Source organism: Aptenodytes patagonicus, chromosome 1 (genome assembly GCF_965638725.1).
Source record: "Aptenodytes patagonicus chromosome 1, bAptPat1.pri.cur, whole genome shotgun sequence".
Lineage (NCBI taxonomy): Eukaryota > Metazoa > Chordata > Aves > Sphenisciformes > Spheniscidae > Aptenodytes > Aptenodytes patagonicus.
In genome coordinates this window covers 67,036,782-67,054,807 of record NC_134949.1, presented here as the reverse complement: position 1 = coordinate 67,054,807, position 18,026 = coordinate 67,036,782, and the positions used below count along the sequence as shown (strand labels likewise).

Genomic DNA, 18,026 nt, shown 5'->3' with positions numbered 1-18,026 from the left:
AAATAGAAAATGTTTGTAGTCTGGAGATTTGAAAGATACGGTTCTGCTCAATCTTACTTCATATACATCCTGGCCAGTGTCATGGGGGAATTGGCAGAGGATGTGCTTCTTGATTTTAAGAGTTTGGCACAAGCTGCTGCCCTGCCTTAAACAGAAGTATGCCTCCTTGACCATTTCCTGCCAGTCTTGAGAAAGGTGTCCTCCTTTTCTGCCTGTAGTTAAATGCCAAAATGTAGCCCTTGGAATATGCATGTCAGCTTAATGAGAAATTCATACGGCAAATTCTGATTAAAGATGCTTCCATAAAATGAATGGAATTATAATTATAATTATATCTAATAATAATGTAACACAAGAAGCAAATGATACTTTTGCATATGACTTTTCTAGATAATTTATCCCCAGTAGGGATTATTAGGCTATTTGGTTTAACCTACTGTTTACCCTGATATCCTTCCTGAGCCCAGTAATTTTTACTTGGCTTGTGCATGTTCTGCAGCAGACTGTCCTATCTTGACAAGAGAAGACATTAAGAGATGCTGAGTTTACAGCTCGTTTCAATGGTTAATCACATCATTGCAAATTTGTATTTCTGATTTGTATTTTTGTAGTTCTAATTTACAGTCACTGCTTCTTTCATGTCTTTGTATGAGAGATTAAAAGATACGATATGCTTCATAAGACATGCCTATACAAAATATAGATAAAATAGACTGTGCCAGGAAACAAACCCAGGACTTGAAACTCAATTGCCTATACCAGTCCCTGGAACAGTTTTAAACTGGGCCAGTCTATCCCCTCCCAGGCTGGGAGGGGATGGATCAGGAATTAGAGTAGGCCAATGATCATTCTTAATAGGTGGTTTGGATGTGGCCTTTCTGTTTCAGCAGATAACAGACTTTAATAGCATGAAGAGAGGCTCTTACATACAAATTGGCCTCAGTGCCAGAGAATGGTCAGAAGTGAATTTAAAGTATTAATCCAGAGGTATGCCCCACTGAAGGAACTTTTTTGACAAATTGAACCAGCTGAATTTTCAATCAAGCTGGACAAAATATTTTTCCATTCTCAAAGCCTGAAAAAAGTAGAACTCTTAAAAATGTTGACGATCTATCAGAAATTAAAAAAAAAAGAAAACAACAAGCAATTCAATTTTGGGTCATTTGCAATATTTCCAGCTTAGTTTAGAGATGGTTGGCATAATTAGGTTACATTTTGAGAGGAAGGCTTTTAGAACTGAAAATTGTATTTTTTTTTCATTTAGAAAATGTTGAAACAGGATGTTTTAACAACTTTGAAACTGCTGGAAACAATTCAAAACCAGAAATATGAAAATTGATCCCTTCCAGCAGAGTTTCAATTTGATGAATAGATACTATCAGCTGAAAAACAGTCCATCAAAGCATTTCTAGCCAATTCTATTCTAAGTTTTTCACTGCAAGACATTTTTCAAGCCTTCAAATAACCTGGTGTCTCCTTTCAACACCTACTCCTGTACTTCAACATTCTCTAAGCTTTTTTTCTGTCTTTCCATTTAACTATTTCACATTCTAAGTCACTCCCAAAATCTTTACAGAAAATGTTTTATAGCCCTAAAATAATCACGTGAAACATCTGAAGTCTCAAAAGCAAAGAAGCTAATTCTATTAACAGTTGTACAAATTATAGTCTCCATTTTTGCTATTTTACCAATAAATTAAACAACCTCACATATTGTACTTCATAACACAACAAATACTTAAACAGAAACACAAAATATTTTAATTGCCAGGAATTTGACCAAAAAATACTTCATCATAAAAAAAAGTATTTAATTACATTTACTGCCATAATTGCTAAAAAGCAATCACTATGCCATATAAATTGACACAAAAAACATATTGCTTCATTTCCTCACTTCTGACAGTCACTCAGTTGAGCAATTGCAAGAGATTCATTGTTACGTGAAGGCTGAAATCATCTGTAGAAGAGCAGTCAAATGGAGCTTCCCAGACCCTTTGCATGTTATACTGGATATGTCTCTCATATTACCTTTTTATAGGAAGTTTTGTTTAAGAATACAAAACATTAAAAGACAGTTCTGTAGACTAGGAGTTTCTTCACATTCCTGCCACGGAAACCTGGTTGAGAAGGAAAATGGGTACTGAAGGATGGATGTGTCATCAGACCAGAGTTGCACTTCACATATGTAAGTATTATTTAAAGATGTAGAACTGGTGACAAATTCAAAGACTGCCTACGTTTTTAGAGGCAGGAGGAGATATATTCACTCTGCCGGGACAACGTTAATTGCCAACGTTGTAAACAATGTCTTCATTGGTCTCTGGTATGAAGGAAGAGAAAAATCATCTCGAACTACAAGCAGTTGTTCGGCAACTCTCTTTCTGAACTGGTAATTACAGCTTGTCTTCAATGCTACGCATTTGCACAGAACAGGACATCTTTCTGAATATTCATCTGAACATGCAGCATCATGCTTTTGCCAGTACTGTTCTTATGCTGGGTAAACTCACAAATGTCAAGAAAATCCTCTTGCTCACCCCCCCCCTTCTGATCAGTGGGAAGTCTTCCAGCGACTTCAATGGAGTTACCACTTCACTCCTGGTGATCTTCCTTTACTGACCTCTGTCCTTAATGTCATCTTCATAGTCTTGATAAAATTTCATAACTGAAAGAAAGTATCCTGTTTCCTCATGGTTTTCTATTTAAAACTACTCTTTCAAGATACGGAATTTTGGACAATTGTGTATTTCTCATTTGAGAAAGACGTGTCTATTTGGGAAGTGTGTGAATTCTATTTACCTCAAAATCTCTCTGCATTTTTTATAAATATCATCAGACACATTTCCACCATAAGATGCTCCTTGATAGCCAGACTTTCGTATTAGGCAAGTACTTCAGAAACATCTTCATCTTTTTTCTGGATGCTAGGGAATGTTTTGAGCAATGGTTTTTGTACTATGGCTTCCAACAATTTGTTGTTTGAAACTTGCCTCAGAAAAGTTCTGCGCATGAATCCATTCACAAACATGCACATTGGCAGACTTCCATTTCCAAACCAAATTAAGTTCATTTACATTTTAGTCAGTGCCCTGACAGCATGTGCCTGTTGATGCTTAACTTTGGAAAAACTTACTCCACAAACCCATGACCTTGAACGGAGAGAGAGAGACCAGATAGTGCTGTGACGTAGCTGCCCATGTGTATAAGGGGCAAGCACGTGTCTGATGTGGACCATGCTAAAGAGAACGTACTCTTGCCAGCAAAGGAACAGGGGGAAAGGAACACCTGGAAAAGAAGGGGGTTATATTCTTTTTTGACCCACCTCTTGGTCTATATCTGATCTTGGTTCTCTTAAATATTTAAAGTACAATGTCGCTGTAACTTTTTTCAAACATATTTTTCTTTAACTTCTAATTTGTTCTTTTGTTCATCAGCCATACAGAACTTCACTCTTTCCACAGCGACCACTCTAAAGGGAACTCTTGTGCCTGGAATATCAGGAGTCAGCTCAATCAGATAAATTAATATGTCTCTGATTTTCTAGGTTTTGGAGGGAAGAAGGAGCTTTATCAATTACAAAAGGTCTGGGTCCAATAAATCTCCCTTATCCCCATGTATATGAACTAGTTGGTCCAACCCATCATTTCTGCTGTTCAGTTTTCCTTGGGGAAATTTGAAGAACATAAAAAGTTGCTGGTGTACATTTTTACTTGGCATTAGCAGATGTTCCACAATGACCTCTGTTTCATCTTGCAGATGGGGATATAATGCTTTAGCGTACCTCAAAAAGTGGCAGGTGCAGAGTCTTGTATTTTCTCTCATAACCTGAACCTGTCAAAACACCCGACTTAAATTTCAAATGGCAAAAATAACCTTTCACTTAAAAGTCTACCTGTGATCTCCTCTCCTGTTCTCATGGAGAAACATACTTTGAAGATCTTCCTCAAATCTTTTGACTCCAGCCCTATTGTGAATGTGTTCCCTCCTAGGCTGTTAATTCAGTCTGACATCTGAATTTGTTCAAAACAGCCATCACCATCTACTGGCTGGTATATCACTCTTAATGCTAACAGAGCTCTATGGTAGCATGTTTCATGACAGTAAGGGAATCAAATGAAGTCAGGTATCACTGTGATTTACTACATGATTACAGCACATAAAATTATTAATATCTTGTCAGAATCATTTTATTTAAGTTATATTATTTATTAATTCATCTGATAATCTATATCTGTCCAACCGCAAATGGAACACCCTCTTTTGCCCTTTCAAACTCCATGTATGGGACTTCAGATTACGTGACGTACAGCAGATACAGGGTATTTCCCAAAAGCTTATTAGCCTTCTCCTAGCCCACATTACCTTCTGTTTTCCAGAAATCAGAAGGAATTTGCCACAACAGCTTTGTATTCATAAGCCTCAGTACATGATTTGTGTGCTGTATGTAACTAGAGAAGATGGCTCTCACTTTTGCCTGACTGGGTCATCGTGTTTTGCCTGCAGCATAGGAAGCAAAAGATGTTGCACTGAACATTGGCCTCTCCTCTCTAACACACCACATGTAAATTATTTGTCTCCACTTCCAAGGCTTTTTCTGGCCTACCTACTTCCCTACTTGTTAACTCTCACTTTATCTCAATAGGAGGTAACTCCCATCTCTGCTCAACCCACGTCTGCTCCCCTTGCCTTCCATTAAACAAAAACCCAGCTTTGGGCTCGGTCCCATGCTGCTCTCACACTTGCAAGGATGTCTCTGTAAGCATCTGCAAGAAAACCTCATTATCCTCTTTCAGACAAGAAAATGAAATGAAAACACATCATAAGCCCACTGGACTGCCATTAATCATAAGCATGCCACAGCTGTAACAAGGTTCACACAGCTCAAGTGTCATTTTTGAATTGTCATGGCTATGTTTATTCTTACCCAGCATTATATAACAAACATCTCACACATATGATGAGATCCAGCAAAACACCGTGTCTCTTCATCTTCATCATTACAGATTTGTCCTCCAGCTGTTATAACCGTTTCTGTATTTTTCATCTGTATTTCTTTGCAAAATGCATATGGAGGAAGATTATTTCATAAAACTCTTGCTTTTACTGGGTATCACTGCTGTCTGCATGTTGAGCACTTCTGCATTATTGTGACTGCCTTCACATTTACTGTAAATAAATCTGGTCTCTGTGGTATGTTTACCCCTCTGTTCTACCTTTATGCTGCTGAATTAGATGCATTTCTGGTTTCACTGCTTGTTAACACTAATTTTGTAAAGCATATTTTTCAGTAACCCAGTACTTTTTTTCCCCAAAACCATATTGCTCTCTGGTAGCAACTTTGTTCTGAACAGGTAATATGAGCTGTATCGTAAATAATTCGATCGGTCTGTTAACTGTTCAGATGTTTATTTTTTAATTTTATCACATTTCTCTGTAACAGAATGCTCAATAGTTCCACATAACAGTTACTTTCTCACGAAGGAAAATGTTCCTTTCTTGTATGACAATCCTACACTGATGACAGTAGCCTCCACATTCGTTCAAGCCATTTCTGGTCCCCTTCATGCTTGCTTTGGCACAGCTGAGAAGAACTTGCAAGCACACTACTGGGTAAATCTGTTCTTTCTCCCCCCTAAATGTATCCAGGCAGCGTAAGTATACCTACAGCTTATACTCTGTGTGTGTGTGTGCGCGCGCAAATGCGTGCATCAGCTGCCATCAGCAGGTTGAGAGCTGTCAGGGAAGCAGCTGACAGCTAACGGGAGGCGCATGCCAACTACAGCAGGAGGACCCACGACATTGCTCTTCAGGGAAGAGCAAGACTGTATTACAGAATGGCCATGCACAGGATGCTCCAGTGTTTTCTTACTCCCTCTATACTTCTACAGTAAACTCTCGATCAGGGGTAGGGTTAGAAACTTGGTAGGTTAAACTTTTATGGTAATAAAATAACTGTGAGTAGAATATTTAGGTGAATAACAAATGATCCTGTAGAAGCTGATGCTCTTTGCTTAAAAAAAACTTAAAAAAAATCATTGTCTGACAAGCAAAAGAGCAAGAGCGAACATCACTCTCTAGAACTCTCTAGCCACTCTAGGTGGCTAAAATATGCCCTCCTGGCAGGGAAGCAACCGGGTTCCCAGCTCTGTTATACACATCGGTTCCCCATGAGAACTGATAATGAGGTAGTGAAGTTCTGCAGGACCAGCAGGCCTAAAAAAAACCAACGGCAGCAGAAAGTGCCCACCATTTGCAGAGGACGTGCAATGAATTTTAAATAAGTGTCCCTAGAGCAGGATGCCAAAGCTCCTCTTATTACACTCTATGCAATTGGCTTAACCTTCAGAAATGCTCCCAACTGGGACTTTTATGTGCTTGCTTCCTTTGAAAATGAGGAGGGATGCTTAACTGGCAAAAATGAATTAGAGTCCTTTATTAATCAGATAACCTAAGTCAAAATACAGGTACAAGCAAGCTGCATATATGAATTTTGGACACTTCTAGAAAATAATTTACTTGAATTAGAGATAAATTTTATTAGGTGCGATCGGGCACATCCAGCTCCCATTTATTTTCCACCTGAACTCTTCTTATTATTTGACAAACATCTTAATAATTTTGCCCAAATCTACTGGAAATAAAGGAGGTATAAAAAAGCCCCAAAACAGTTGCATATCTAATTCAGCATTTTGTCAAAAATGTTATACCCTTCAGAAGAAAGCTCACATAGTCATCTAACTATATAAAGATACCATAAATGTAAGAAGCTTCCCAATCTTTTCTCTTGAGCATTCCCCTGAGATGACAGAATTAATAGTCCTTGTAATTACCAGGGCAGAAAATATAACAGCAGATGTCATATCTTCACTAATTGTCTAAAGCTCTTAGAAATTTACAAAATGATTTATCTCACTAAGATTCTTTGCTGTGGGTTCCATAGATTAATTATCCATTACACTAAATATGATTACCCCTTCTTGACCCAAGCAGTGAGCAGTAATTGAGGGTCCTAAGGTGGTGGTGGTGTCACCGAGAGGAAAAAACTACTGACGAATCAGCCATTTCTTTGATGTAATCCTGTTTGTCCACAAAGAATGTCCAAACTCTTATTTCTCTGAGAACAAGAGGAATCAAACACACGGAGGTTATTTTTTTGGTTAGCAGCAAACCTGAATAGCTCTCCTTTCTGCTTTGTTGTTTCATTTTGTTGCACTCTGCCTTCCCAAAGCCATACTCTCCATTTTTTGTTCTGACTGTGTCTCTGGCTCCCTCTTCTTTGTGTTTGATTCTGTTATCCTTGTTATGCTTCTTTCTCATACCTAGACACCTACACTATCAAAAAAATCAGTACCCAGCCTCTCTGCTTGCCAGTGAAATTTCTTGGGTCACGAGGTTAATATTGTCTCATATTTTGCTTTGAGCCTGTGATTGGGTGGTGCATCTTTTGTCTCAAGTAGCTGATTCCTCCGAGAAGCTTGGCTGCTTTTCACGGTCTAGCTGAACAGAAAGCAATCATCACACCCACCAACATAACCGTATCACAGCAGTTCTAGCTGCCTTTTTTAACGTTTTCGACTTCCAGAGCATGTTTTTACTCTTGTATTAAATAGAAACGCTCTGCTTTCCTTTTTATCATCTGCTCTTCTACTTTCTGAAATGTTTCTTGCTCTATTCTTTCCTTTCCAAATATGGGTCTCCATCTTTTAGACTTCTTCCCTTCAATGAAATCTCATTAGTGATTTTTACTTATGCTATCTTTGTGACACTTTTAGGTGTCTTCTTTTTGAGATTAGGAAAACTGAATGAACCCACAATTTAAAGAGAGAACATGCTATCCCTATACAGCCAACTATTATTTTCTTTTCTCTCCTCCTTACACCGTCTCCTGGACTATTTGCTTTCTGGATTTTCATTGAAAGTTTAGCTGTGATTCTGTAACATAACAACATACAATAATAAATCATTATTCTGTAATAACCCTCTCACAGTCTTTTATCTTCTCCACATCTTCCAGAAGTCCTCCTTACAACTGAAGTATCTTCTTTCTCTTACTACAGTAGTTTCTTCTCCACACACTTCAGTGCTTGTTGCAGGACCTAATTCCCAACACACTGCAATAGCTGGAGCCCCAAACAGCAAGTAACTGAACTGGTTCCACAGTACGTATCACCCAGCGTGGGCATACACTGGGAAAGGGCTTCCCGCATCATCGTTTGGGGCACACAGCAAAACTGACAGGGCTAAATTGGCCATTCCTCCTCTCTACCTTACAGCTACAGCAGCGTGACACCAGAACTGTGCAGAATTTACTCAGCCACAGAAGGATATGGCTACATGATACGGACTCTCACGCCAAATGCTACCACCCTATGTATGAGACAGGTATTTCAGGAAAACGCAAACATTTACGGCTTCATTCTGAGAATGATGATGGAGAACACTTAACGTTTCTACCTTTGATGAACAGGAACTATGGATGTTCAACACTGTGGACGACATTAACTTTATCCATAGAGATGGTAAGGAACTCTATGTGCATTTGAAGAGCAGAAGGGATGGCATGATTCACCTTTCAATGATCACATTTCTTTCAGCCTAAACACCGTGTTTACAACCTTTCAGTTCATAAAATTCATGAGTGATATTTATGTCTTGTCTATCCAAGTGTTTACATATTGAAATATTGTCAATTATCAACAACGACAGTGTGTCTGTTCCTCCTCTGGAGCCAGAAAGTATTAATAGATGCTCACTGGCAGTGTTATTAATGTTTAATTTGTGTGCCAATAAAGTTGACACCCATCATCTAATAATGGTTTCCTTTTAAGGAGGAAAAAGTGAGATTTAGGAACTCAGCTGAGATGTGGGACCCAGTGGGTGAAGCCCCTGGACTCTTAAATATCAGGTTTTTTTCTAATTCAACAATTGCAAGTTAGTTAGGGTTTACAAATGAAAAAAACCAAGAAGATCGTTGACTTTGAAGAGATGTCTAAAAATAAGATCCTGTTACTGTATACAATGCAATATCAAGGCAAGCGTTGAAGATTCAAGTTTTCTAAACAGCAAACCTTGGTTTACCTCGTGTGACATGTTTGCATCCTTCACATCCCACCTGTTCATATATCCACTTTGTTTTTATACGACACCTAATGCTGACTCCCTGTGCAGTACTCTCTAAAAATCATATAGAGAAACTAATCTTTTCAGAGCTCAATTTTCCAAGCTCCGTAGGGTAATTTTATTTTCATGCAACCTTCTACGATTCGGACCAAGGCAACCAACGCAGCGCGCGATCGGGGATATGCTCGGTCGTTTGCATTTACAAAGCACAGCAAATCCGCGCACCGTGCTGGTGGAAGCACGCTACGACCCCCGGCGGCGGGGCCGGCGGGGGAAGGGGCGCCCGCGGCGGACCGAGCCTCGCCGGGCCGGGTCGGGTCGGGCCCGGCAGGGTCGTGTCGTCGTCGTCGTCGTCGTCGTCGTCCCCCCGCCCCAGGCCGCGCTGCCGCGCCGGGACGCGCCCGCCTTCACCGGCTGGAAACCCAGCGCTCGCCTCAAGCGCAAAGCCCTGGGAGAACCGTGCGGGTACCGCAGTCTGAAAGAAGAATCGCTCCTCTTTCAGACAACAGGGTTTGTTGGGGTTTTTTTTCTGAGAGACTACAAATACCCCGGAATTTGCAGGAAAATCTGTGGGCATTAGAAGAAAAAAAGAGTAACAGCTGCGGCGGTAGCAACAGCGCAGCTGGGGCACATGCCGAGGACCTGCTGCTTTTCATGACTTGGTGTTAATTTATTGAATTTGCGCTGTACGCTTGTTATTCGTTGGCCATAATGCAAGCTGTCTATTTGCATTTATGGACAGACAGAATAGGTTACCAATCCCTTCTGGCAGAAATTAAGCAGAGAACTTGGACTGATTTTCAAGACCCGTCCTAAAAACAAGTACCGTGGAAAGCAAGGGGTCCAGAGTGTATTGTACAGAATAACGCGAAAGCGTACAGCCGATCCCGAAAGATCCAGACAATCCAGAAATCGGGGAGCAAAGGTACCACCGTTCGGAGTCAAAATCCTGGTTTCGACCCCGACAATTTTTCCGGCTTCAGAATATTTAAATTAACCCGAATTCCCTTCTCCCCCCGCCCCCCAAATTTTCCTGGACGAGTCCTGGACCGGACCGGAGGGCTGCCCTGACTCCACAGGTTCCCACTGGCTCTCAGAAAGCTCTCCTGCCGTCCTCAGCGATTAACGGAGGAGATGTAAAATACCGCTCCGAAAGCGCCGGGGGCTCTGTCAAGTCTCATCGCACGGATGCTTGGAGCCGCGGCTTGGCGAGCGGCGCCCCGAGCCCGAGGTGGGCCCCGAGCTGTGGCGGCCGCCCGCCCTCCCCTCCGCCGGCCCCGCCGCCCCCCGCGGAGCCGCCCGGCCGCCTCGCCCCCTCGCCGCACCTCCGCGCAACCTGCTGCCGCGGGGCCGCCCGCCGTGTGCTCGGGGCCGCCAGCGCGACACGCCAAACGCGGAAGGACGGCTGGGGAGAAGAGAGAGGGCCACCGGGCGCAAACCACGCGCGGCGCGCCCGTCGCAGGGAAACGCTGCCCACCCGTGACAAGAGCATCAGACACAGCCCTCTCCCCCGCTCCCCGCACGCACGGCCCCACAAACACATGCGACAGCCCGGGTCCGAGCGTTGCATAAAGAGAAACTCCCACCGCGGGGAAAACCTTGCTGAAGCGGAGCTGCGGGGAGCAAACGAGCGAGCTGCGGGGGAAAGGGGCCGTCTCCGGCGGCGCGGCTCCAGCCGACGGCGGGGCTCGCACGTCGGCGGCGATTTCTCTCCCCTCGGCGCCTCTCCTCGCTCCCCGTCCCCACGCCTGCACGCCCGCCCGCAGCCCCACGTTTGCCCCGTCGCCCCCGGGGCGCTGGCCCCCACCCCGGGCGCGGGGGGCACCCCGCGGCGGCGGCTCGGCGGTCCCCGCGCTTCCCTCGCCGCTTCCCGGGCGCGGGAGCCTCCGCGGGCTGCGAGAGGGAGACGATTTTAAAGCGGGCTGTGTGACTGCCCCCCTTCCGCCCCCTCCTCACGCAGGGAAGGCAAAGGAAAAAGTTGCGCTCTCCGGCCGCCCACGCCGGCGCTGCCCGCCCCGCGGCGGCGGCGGGCCGGGCCGGGCCGGGCGGCGGCGGGGCGAAGGTGCGGCGTCCGGGGCCGGGGGCGGCGGGGCCGGTATCGGTACCTGTGCCGCCGATGCCCTGGCGGGCTGTCTCCAGGGGGAAGATGCCGGCGCATTTCTCCCGCTCCACCTGCCCGCCCAGGCACAGCTCCGAGATGATCTGCAGCGCCTTGTGGCAGAGGCTGCCCACGCCGTCCTCCGCGGGGAAACTCATCTTCTGCCCCGGCCGCCCGCTAGGCCATGGCCGGCGCGGGACGGCTCCGCGCCCGACCCGCGCAGCCTCCCGCGGGGAGCGGAGCGGGGCGGAGCGGCGGCGGCGGGAGCGGAGCGGCGGGCGCGGCGCGAGTGGACCCGCGCTCTCATCCGAAGAAGTAGTGAAGTGGGGGGGGGGGGGGGGGGGGGGGGGGGGAGGGAGAGACAAAAAAAAGGGGGGGGGGGAGGGAAAAAAATAAAAAGGGGGGGGGGGGAATAAGCATCCACTTAGCAACGCCTTTTGTGCCTAGCGGGCTTCGGCAGGCGGCTCGGCCAATGGCAGCCCAGCGCGGCGGGGCGCAGGTGGCGGGGGGGCTCCTCGCGTCCCCCGGGGAAACTTTTCCCTCCCCCGCCCCGCGGCCGGGCGAGGGGCGGCGGCGCCCGGGACGACCCCCGGGGTGACGGCCCCGGTCGGAGCGCGGCGGGCGGGCGGCGGCCTCGGTCAGGGGCTGCGCGGGGAGGAGCGCAGCGGTGCGGAGCGGAGCGGGGGTTGCGCCGGTGCCGGCGGGCGGAGCCCTGCCCCCCTCCCCGCGGCAGGACCCCCGAGCCCCGCTGGCAGCGGTGCGCTTCGTGCGGAGCTCCTCGGTCGCTCGTCGCGCCGGCAGGACGGAGCGGAGTTTATTCCCCGCCGCTCCGGTCGTTTTTCCAGGAACGTTATTTGTTAGGCGACCCGGGCAGTTAATCTTCAATACGGTCTGCCGAGCGACGCCAGACAACCTCATTAACCAAATCAGCATCTCCGCTACACTTTTCGGCAGCAGAGTTATGGAATAGCTGACTTCGGCTGTTTCTCTAACTCGTAAGGGAGTTAGAGTAACCTTACGATCGTCCGGTCTATTTCCTCAACAAGTTCCGTAAAGTTGGTTTTTTTTATAGATGTAAAAGTTGCAGGTACTGCGTGTGCTTGAACATACTTCTAAAAATCGGTACAGCATATACCACTAGTGGTTGTTTCAGCTACTGGCTGCGTAACGAGACTTAAGCTGTTACTTTGTGCATATACTTACTGAAATTCTGATACGTTTTTACATTTGTGAAGAAAAACTTCTACTTCGGTGGCATATGTATGTCTTTCAATACTTAAGCCTAATTAGGCATAGTTGAAAGGAAGTCTGCTAGCAGTTTGCCTAACAGCACTGCCTGCAGTCTGCTGCTAGGGTGTCTTGGTTTCATAAGCAAGAGAAGTTAGCTTGGGTACTGCTGTGCTTTTTTTTCCTCCAGATTTCGAATTTTTTGTCTGTTACCCGAAAATTAATAACTGTCTCTAACAACCTGCAAAGTTTAACATTTGAAAACTTTATAACCATCGATCAATAACTGTAAATTATGAAATAATACAGAAATGTTTATTCCAGTTTTAATTCTGAAATTCCATACTTTCTATAGTATAGATACTTGCAAAAAACACAAGATGATACTTCTAAAAATCAGCCTCTTGGCATTTTGAAGGCTCATGCTTTTATGCGTATGAATTCATACACATGTATTTTTCAAAATCTTAGGAAAGTAATAGACTCTGTTGTATACAAACTGTAACATCAACAGAAATTCTGTTCCATAAAACTTTTTCACAGATGTAGCAGGTATTTCAGAAATATCAGATGCTACTGAAGAAATCATTCACCGTTCAGCGCATTTCCTGAGATGAGCATTGTCAAAACTCTGTGTTATTTCTGCAAAATGTTCTGACAAATCCTGGAATGTTTAGACTGTAACTAGTCAGGGCACAGAACAGTGTAGTACTATTTGAAGACTCATTTAACCCTCATAGGGACCTAAATCTGTATAATTATCTCATGAAAATAGGCTTGCTAGCAATAAAAAGGTATATTTTCATTACAGTGAAGGCAACTGATGCCTACTTCCAAACTTCAAAATATGAACATATTTACTGTTCGTGTGACATTTACAGTCCTGTTCCCAAAATTCTGTCATGCACCACCAACTAATAATTAAGCAGTCTGTTTATCTTTGAGACATATTCAGAACTCTAGCAGAAGCTAACAGGAGATACGTACACAGACTGATGAAGGAAGGGTCTTAAACAGAAATTGGTTTTAACGAGAGTAAGGACTGCATTTAAAGGCTGAGACCTAAGCTCTTCTATTTCTGAACTTTTCTACAGCCTGTCTTTGTGCCCATGGATGTATCACGCAGCCCACGAGTGAAATTTTTTGCCTTTGATATTACTGGCAGTTTTGCCGTTGATTATAAAAGCGTCAAAGTTTCACACATAGATCAGTTTGCCACCCTGCTTGTTTACTTACGTAGTGAGACTTTGGTATGTTCTTATATTTTTCGCCTTTGCACACAAGAACTTCATGTCAGTGAAGATCATACCACCTCATTATATTACTATTGATAGTATCGATAAGTGCATAGATACAGAAAAGCACAAACAGGTATATTCTACATTAGTAATTTCAGAAAAAAAATTGAAGACTGAGATTTTCAGGTAGGTGTCTGGAGACAGGTACCCAACTGGTACCTCCCTTAGCTGTCCTAAGTACTTTAAAAAATGCTTTTAGGTATACAGAAAATACCAGCCGCAGTAAGTAGTATCACCGTATCTTTATCAAATGCATCACCATCTAAATCCTGTTCTTCAGTAAGCAGCATGGATATAAACTTTAATTCATCAACAGAATAGTTTTTCTCAGCCTAAGTACTATGAGATGAGTTTCACTAGGAGATGAATGATTCTGCTGGTGAGATATGCTGACAATCTTGTCCTAAACCAGATCCAGACATATCTTTTGTTGTTGGGGTCAAGTTATTGATGAAGGAAATTCTTCACTTTTTTATTGAGGAGTTTAGTCCGAAATGTGAATTCAGATTAGGAATCATGGCATTTTTCTCCAGTGTGTTCCTTCAGTGAAAAACTACTTTTTCTGCATATCACAGAATCATAGAATCATAGAATCATTAAGGTTGGAAAAGACCTCTAAGATCATCGAGTCCAACCATCAACCCAACACCACCATGCCCACTAAACCATGTCCCTAAGCGCCTCATCTACACGTCTTTTAAATACTTCCAGGGATGGTGACTCAACCACTTCCCTGGGCAGCCTGGTCCAATGTTTAACCACTCTTTCAGTAAAGAAATTTTTCCTCATGTCCAATCTAAACCTCCCCTGGTGCAACTTGAGGCCATTTCCTCTTGTCCTATTGCTTGTTATTTGGGAGAAGAGACCAACACCCACCTCGCTACAACCGCCTTTCAGGTAGTTGTGGCGAGTGATAAGGTCTCCCCTCAGCCTCCTTTTCTCCAGGCTAAACAACCCCAGTTCCCTCAGCCGCTCCTCATAAAACTTGTTCTTTAGATCCTTCACCAGTTTTGTTGCTCTTCTTTGGACACACTCGAGCACCTCAATGTCTTTCTTGTAGTGAGGGGCCCAAAACTGAACACAGTAGTCGAGGTGCGGCCTCACCAGTGCCGAGTACAGGGGCACAATCACTTCCCTAGTCCTGCTGGCCACACTAGTTCTGATACAGGCCAGGATGCCATTGGCCTTCTTGGCCGCCTGGGCACACTGCCGGCTCATGTTCAGCCGGCTGTCAACCAGCACCCCCAGGTCCTTTTCCAACAGGCAGCTTTCCAGCCACTCTTCCCCAAGCCTGTAGCACTGCATGGGGTTGTTGTGGCCGAAGTGCAGGACCCAGCACTTGGCCTTGTTGAATCTCATACAGTTGGCCTCAGCCCATCGATCCAGCCTGTATCCATATGAAAGGATATATATATATGTGATATATATATCCATATGAAAGGATGCATATGAAAGGATATAAAAGCTTGTGTTCTAGCTTCAGCTCCCACTGCTTGGATTTTCAATAGCCTGGCAGTTTTTAAATGAATATGCCAATTACATCGTATGCCTTTGTATCCACAAAGACCATTTCCCCTTTGGAAGTGCTCTCAGGCTGTCTCACCACGTGTGATTTGTTAGGACACAGTGGACTCATGCCTCATGGGTTCCCGCTGTTGGGATCACGCCAGACCTTATCCACCCTTGCAATGCTGACTGCTGGTCATTACCAAGTTCACACTGGCTCGACTGCTTTCTGTTGATTGATGTTGACTAAGGGAGAAAATTTCCTTTTTTCACATTAATTGCATGTATTCACATCCTCATATTGTCTATGCAATATCCAACCAGTGGTTAGGGTACTACACTTTGGACTGGAAAAACATGGGATAAATACCCAGTTTTGCAAGATGTATCCTTTAACAAACACTGTGTTAGGATTTTTGAAGTTTAGTCAATATGGGTAGCCTAAAGGCAGATAAGGTTCAGATGTCTTTCAGAATTAAGCTGCACTACTAAGTGTAAAGCCACAAATTGTCTGGTGTAAATGAGTGAAGGCATAGTAATTTGCAAAGGAAGAATGGGCTGGTCTAGTGAGTATCAAGTCAAAAGTACTCTCTGTGCTGCAGGTGATGATAAGCAGGTGTAAGAATAGCCACAGTAATGGTATACTCCATGGTTCATAGCTTTTGACCACTTTCTGAAGTGAATTTCTGTCTGAAATTCAGCTAGAGTGGCAGTGTACAATGCCAAAGGCGTCTGCAACAGAAAGTAGTCTCTGACTGCATTTGTAGCCGTGCTTGCAAGCAGAGGCTGGCTCTGAGGGTACTGCTGGGCATGGCCAAATGGAGGCTTTGTAGATATACCCAGGGAGAACCATGATTTGCTCGACTTGTGCAGTCTTCAACAGCTCCCCTCTGTGCTTCTTGTACATCATGCCTGTTCACTTTTTTGCATAAGGACTCTGTATTTCTAACAAGATGGCACCCCGGTCTTAGCTGGAACCGTCAAGTATTTCTTTTTAACCTCAGCTGAGAGTTTGGCCTTGGTCTCTTGATTTAGAATTAAATAAGGATAGCAAAAAAGCAACAGAGTTGGGAGAAAAAAAACATTTCAGCATTCAGCTTTTAAGAAGCTATGAGTAGAAGAAGAAAGTGAAAACACAGGTTACAAATACAGTTTTTGTTTGTAACAGTTATAAATAGTTTTTTCCTGATAGCATCTCCTTAACTTTTAAATCCCTTTTAAACAGCAAAATAAACCCTGAAACATTAAAGATTGCTTTACTCTAGCTGCATATTTTTAACCCTTTAATCTTGAGTAAGAAGTGCCTTTCACTCCTAAAGTTAAAAAAAAAAAAGAAAAAAAAAAGCTGTCTGACAGGCTTTATTACAGTTATACAGCAATCCAGGAGACAGTCAAAGCGGAACATTCCTAACCTGCAAATTAGTGAGGAAGGGTGCCGTGAGCTATGTAAAGGTGCCTGTAATAACAGACATTATGTCAGCTGGATATGGGAACGCTGCTGTTCTTTGCATCCTAACTGAATGAAGATGAGCTCATTTTGGTCAGAATCGGGCCTCCGCTCATGAGGTGAAAGGCTAGCACAGGAATCCAACGCATAAAATCACACCCTTCCTTCCTGTGACATGAAAAGGTAACTGCTTGGCATCATTTTGTCATCAGAGCAAATATTGAATAGGTTGGGAGAGAGCTTCCAGCTTTTTGAATATTCAGAACTGCCTTCTTGGAAGAGGACTGAGACCTCATGGCTACAGCAGTGAAGGGCCACAGTGTAAGTTCTCATTTTCCAACAGTCTTCAGGCTGTCCCCGTGACTTTGAGGGAGACCCTTAATTTCTCTCAGTTACAAGCTATAACATGAGGACAGTAACCCTTTCTGGTATCCTTTATTTTTCTTGCCTATGTAAGGTTTGAACACTTATGAACAGGAACCCTATCTTAGTTTTAGAACTAACACAAAAAAGTTTAAATTTCCTTTTTTCTACCATTTTCTCAATTTGCTTTTCTCACTTCCATACTTTCATAGTGCCTGGTACAATGGAGCCCTCATCTGGGTTGCTTTTTCCAACTTCTAATTCACTATGAATAAAAGCAAAATCATAAAGACACCCCCCCACATTTGGTCCAAACAGATGCTTCCTTGATCTTCAGAAATGCTGAGCAACTGTTATGTTATTTTTTTCCACTTAATTTGGTGTAGTTGATACTTGAGACTACAAATCTGAGCAAAGAGAGTCCTACAGGACCCGCACAGACAGCTGAAGCAACTTCTGTGAGTCAGCAGTGTATAACGTTTGCAGTTTTGTGGAAATCTTCTTTAAAAGGTGTATGGCATGGAATAATTTATGGAGATTTAAGATGTTATAATTCCTCGAGAATAATTGGTTAGGGACAGAGGGCAAAGTGATTACTATTCTATTTTATTTCAAATCGTGCTTTGCAAGTGATACACAGGATGGGGAAGATTCTGGTGTCTCAGAGTCCTGAATCCACTGTGAACTGTTGTTTGCTTTTCAGCTACTAGCTGGTAATTAAATAAAATACTTTTTTTTTTCCCCACTGTGAAGTCATAAGCGTGTCATATGGACTTTTCTGTGTCTATTTGAGCAGAAGGGATAGCGAAGCAATTGATTGGGAAGCCAGCAGATCCCGAGAGCTTATCCTGGCTGTCTGGAGGAATGGCTGTGTGGCCTGGCACACCATTTGCCTCCTATGGAGAATTTAAGGCCTACCTAACCAGTTATGTGCAAAGGAGCTATGAACCTTCATTGATTAATG

At 43.9% G+C, this 18,026-nt stretch overlaps 1 protein-coding gene across 1 annotated transcript in view; it reads right to left on the bottom strand.

Moving 5' to 3' along the window:
* SYT10 (synaptotagmin 10) overlaps positions 1-11,425 on the bottom strand; it is a 40,143-nt gene extending 28,718 nt beyond the window's left edge. The window contains exon 1 of the mRNA XM_076340442.1: positions 11,229-11,425. Coding sequence (XP_076196557.1) covers positions 11,229-11,379 — 151 coding nt within the window. The 5' untranslated portion in view covers positions 11,380-11,425. The remainder of the gene's footprint in view (positions 1-11,228) is intronic.
* Between the last annotated feature and the right edge of the window lie 6,601 nt (positions 11,426-18,026).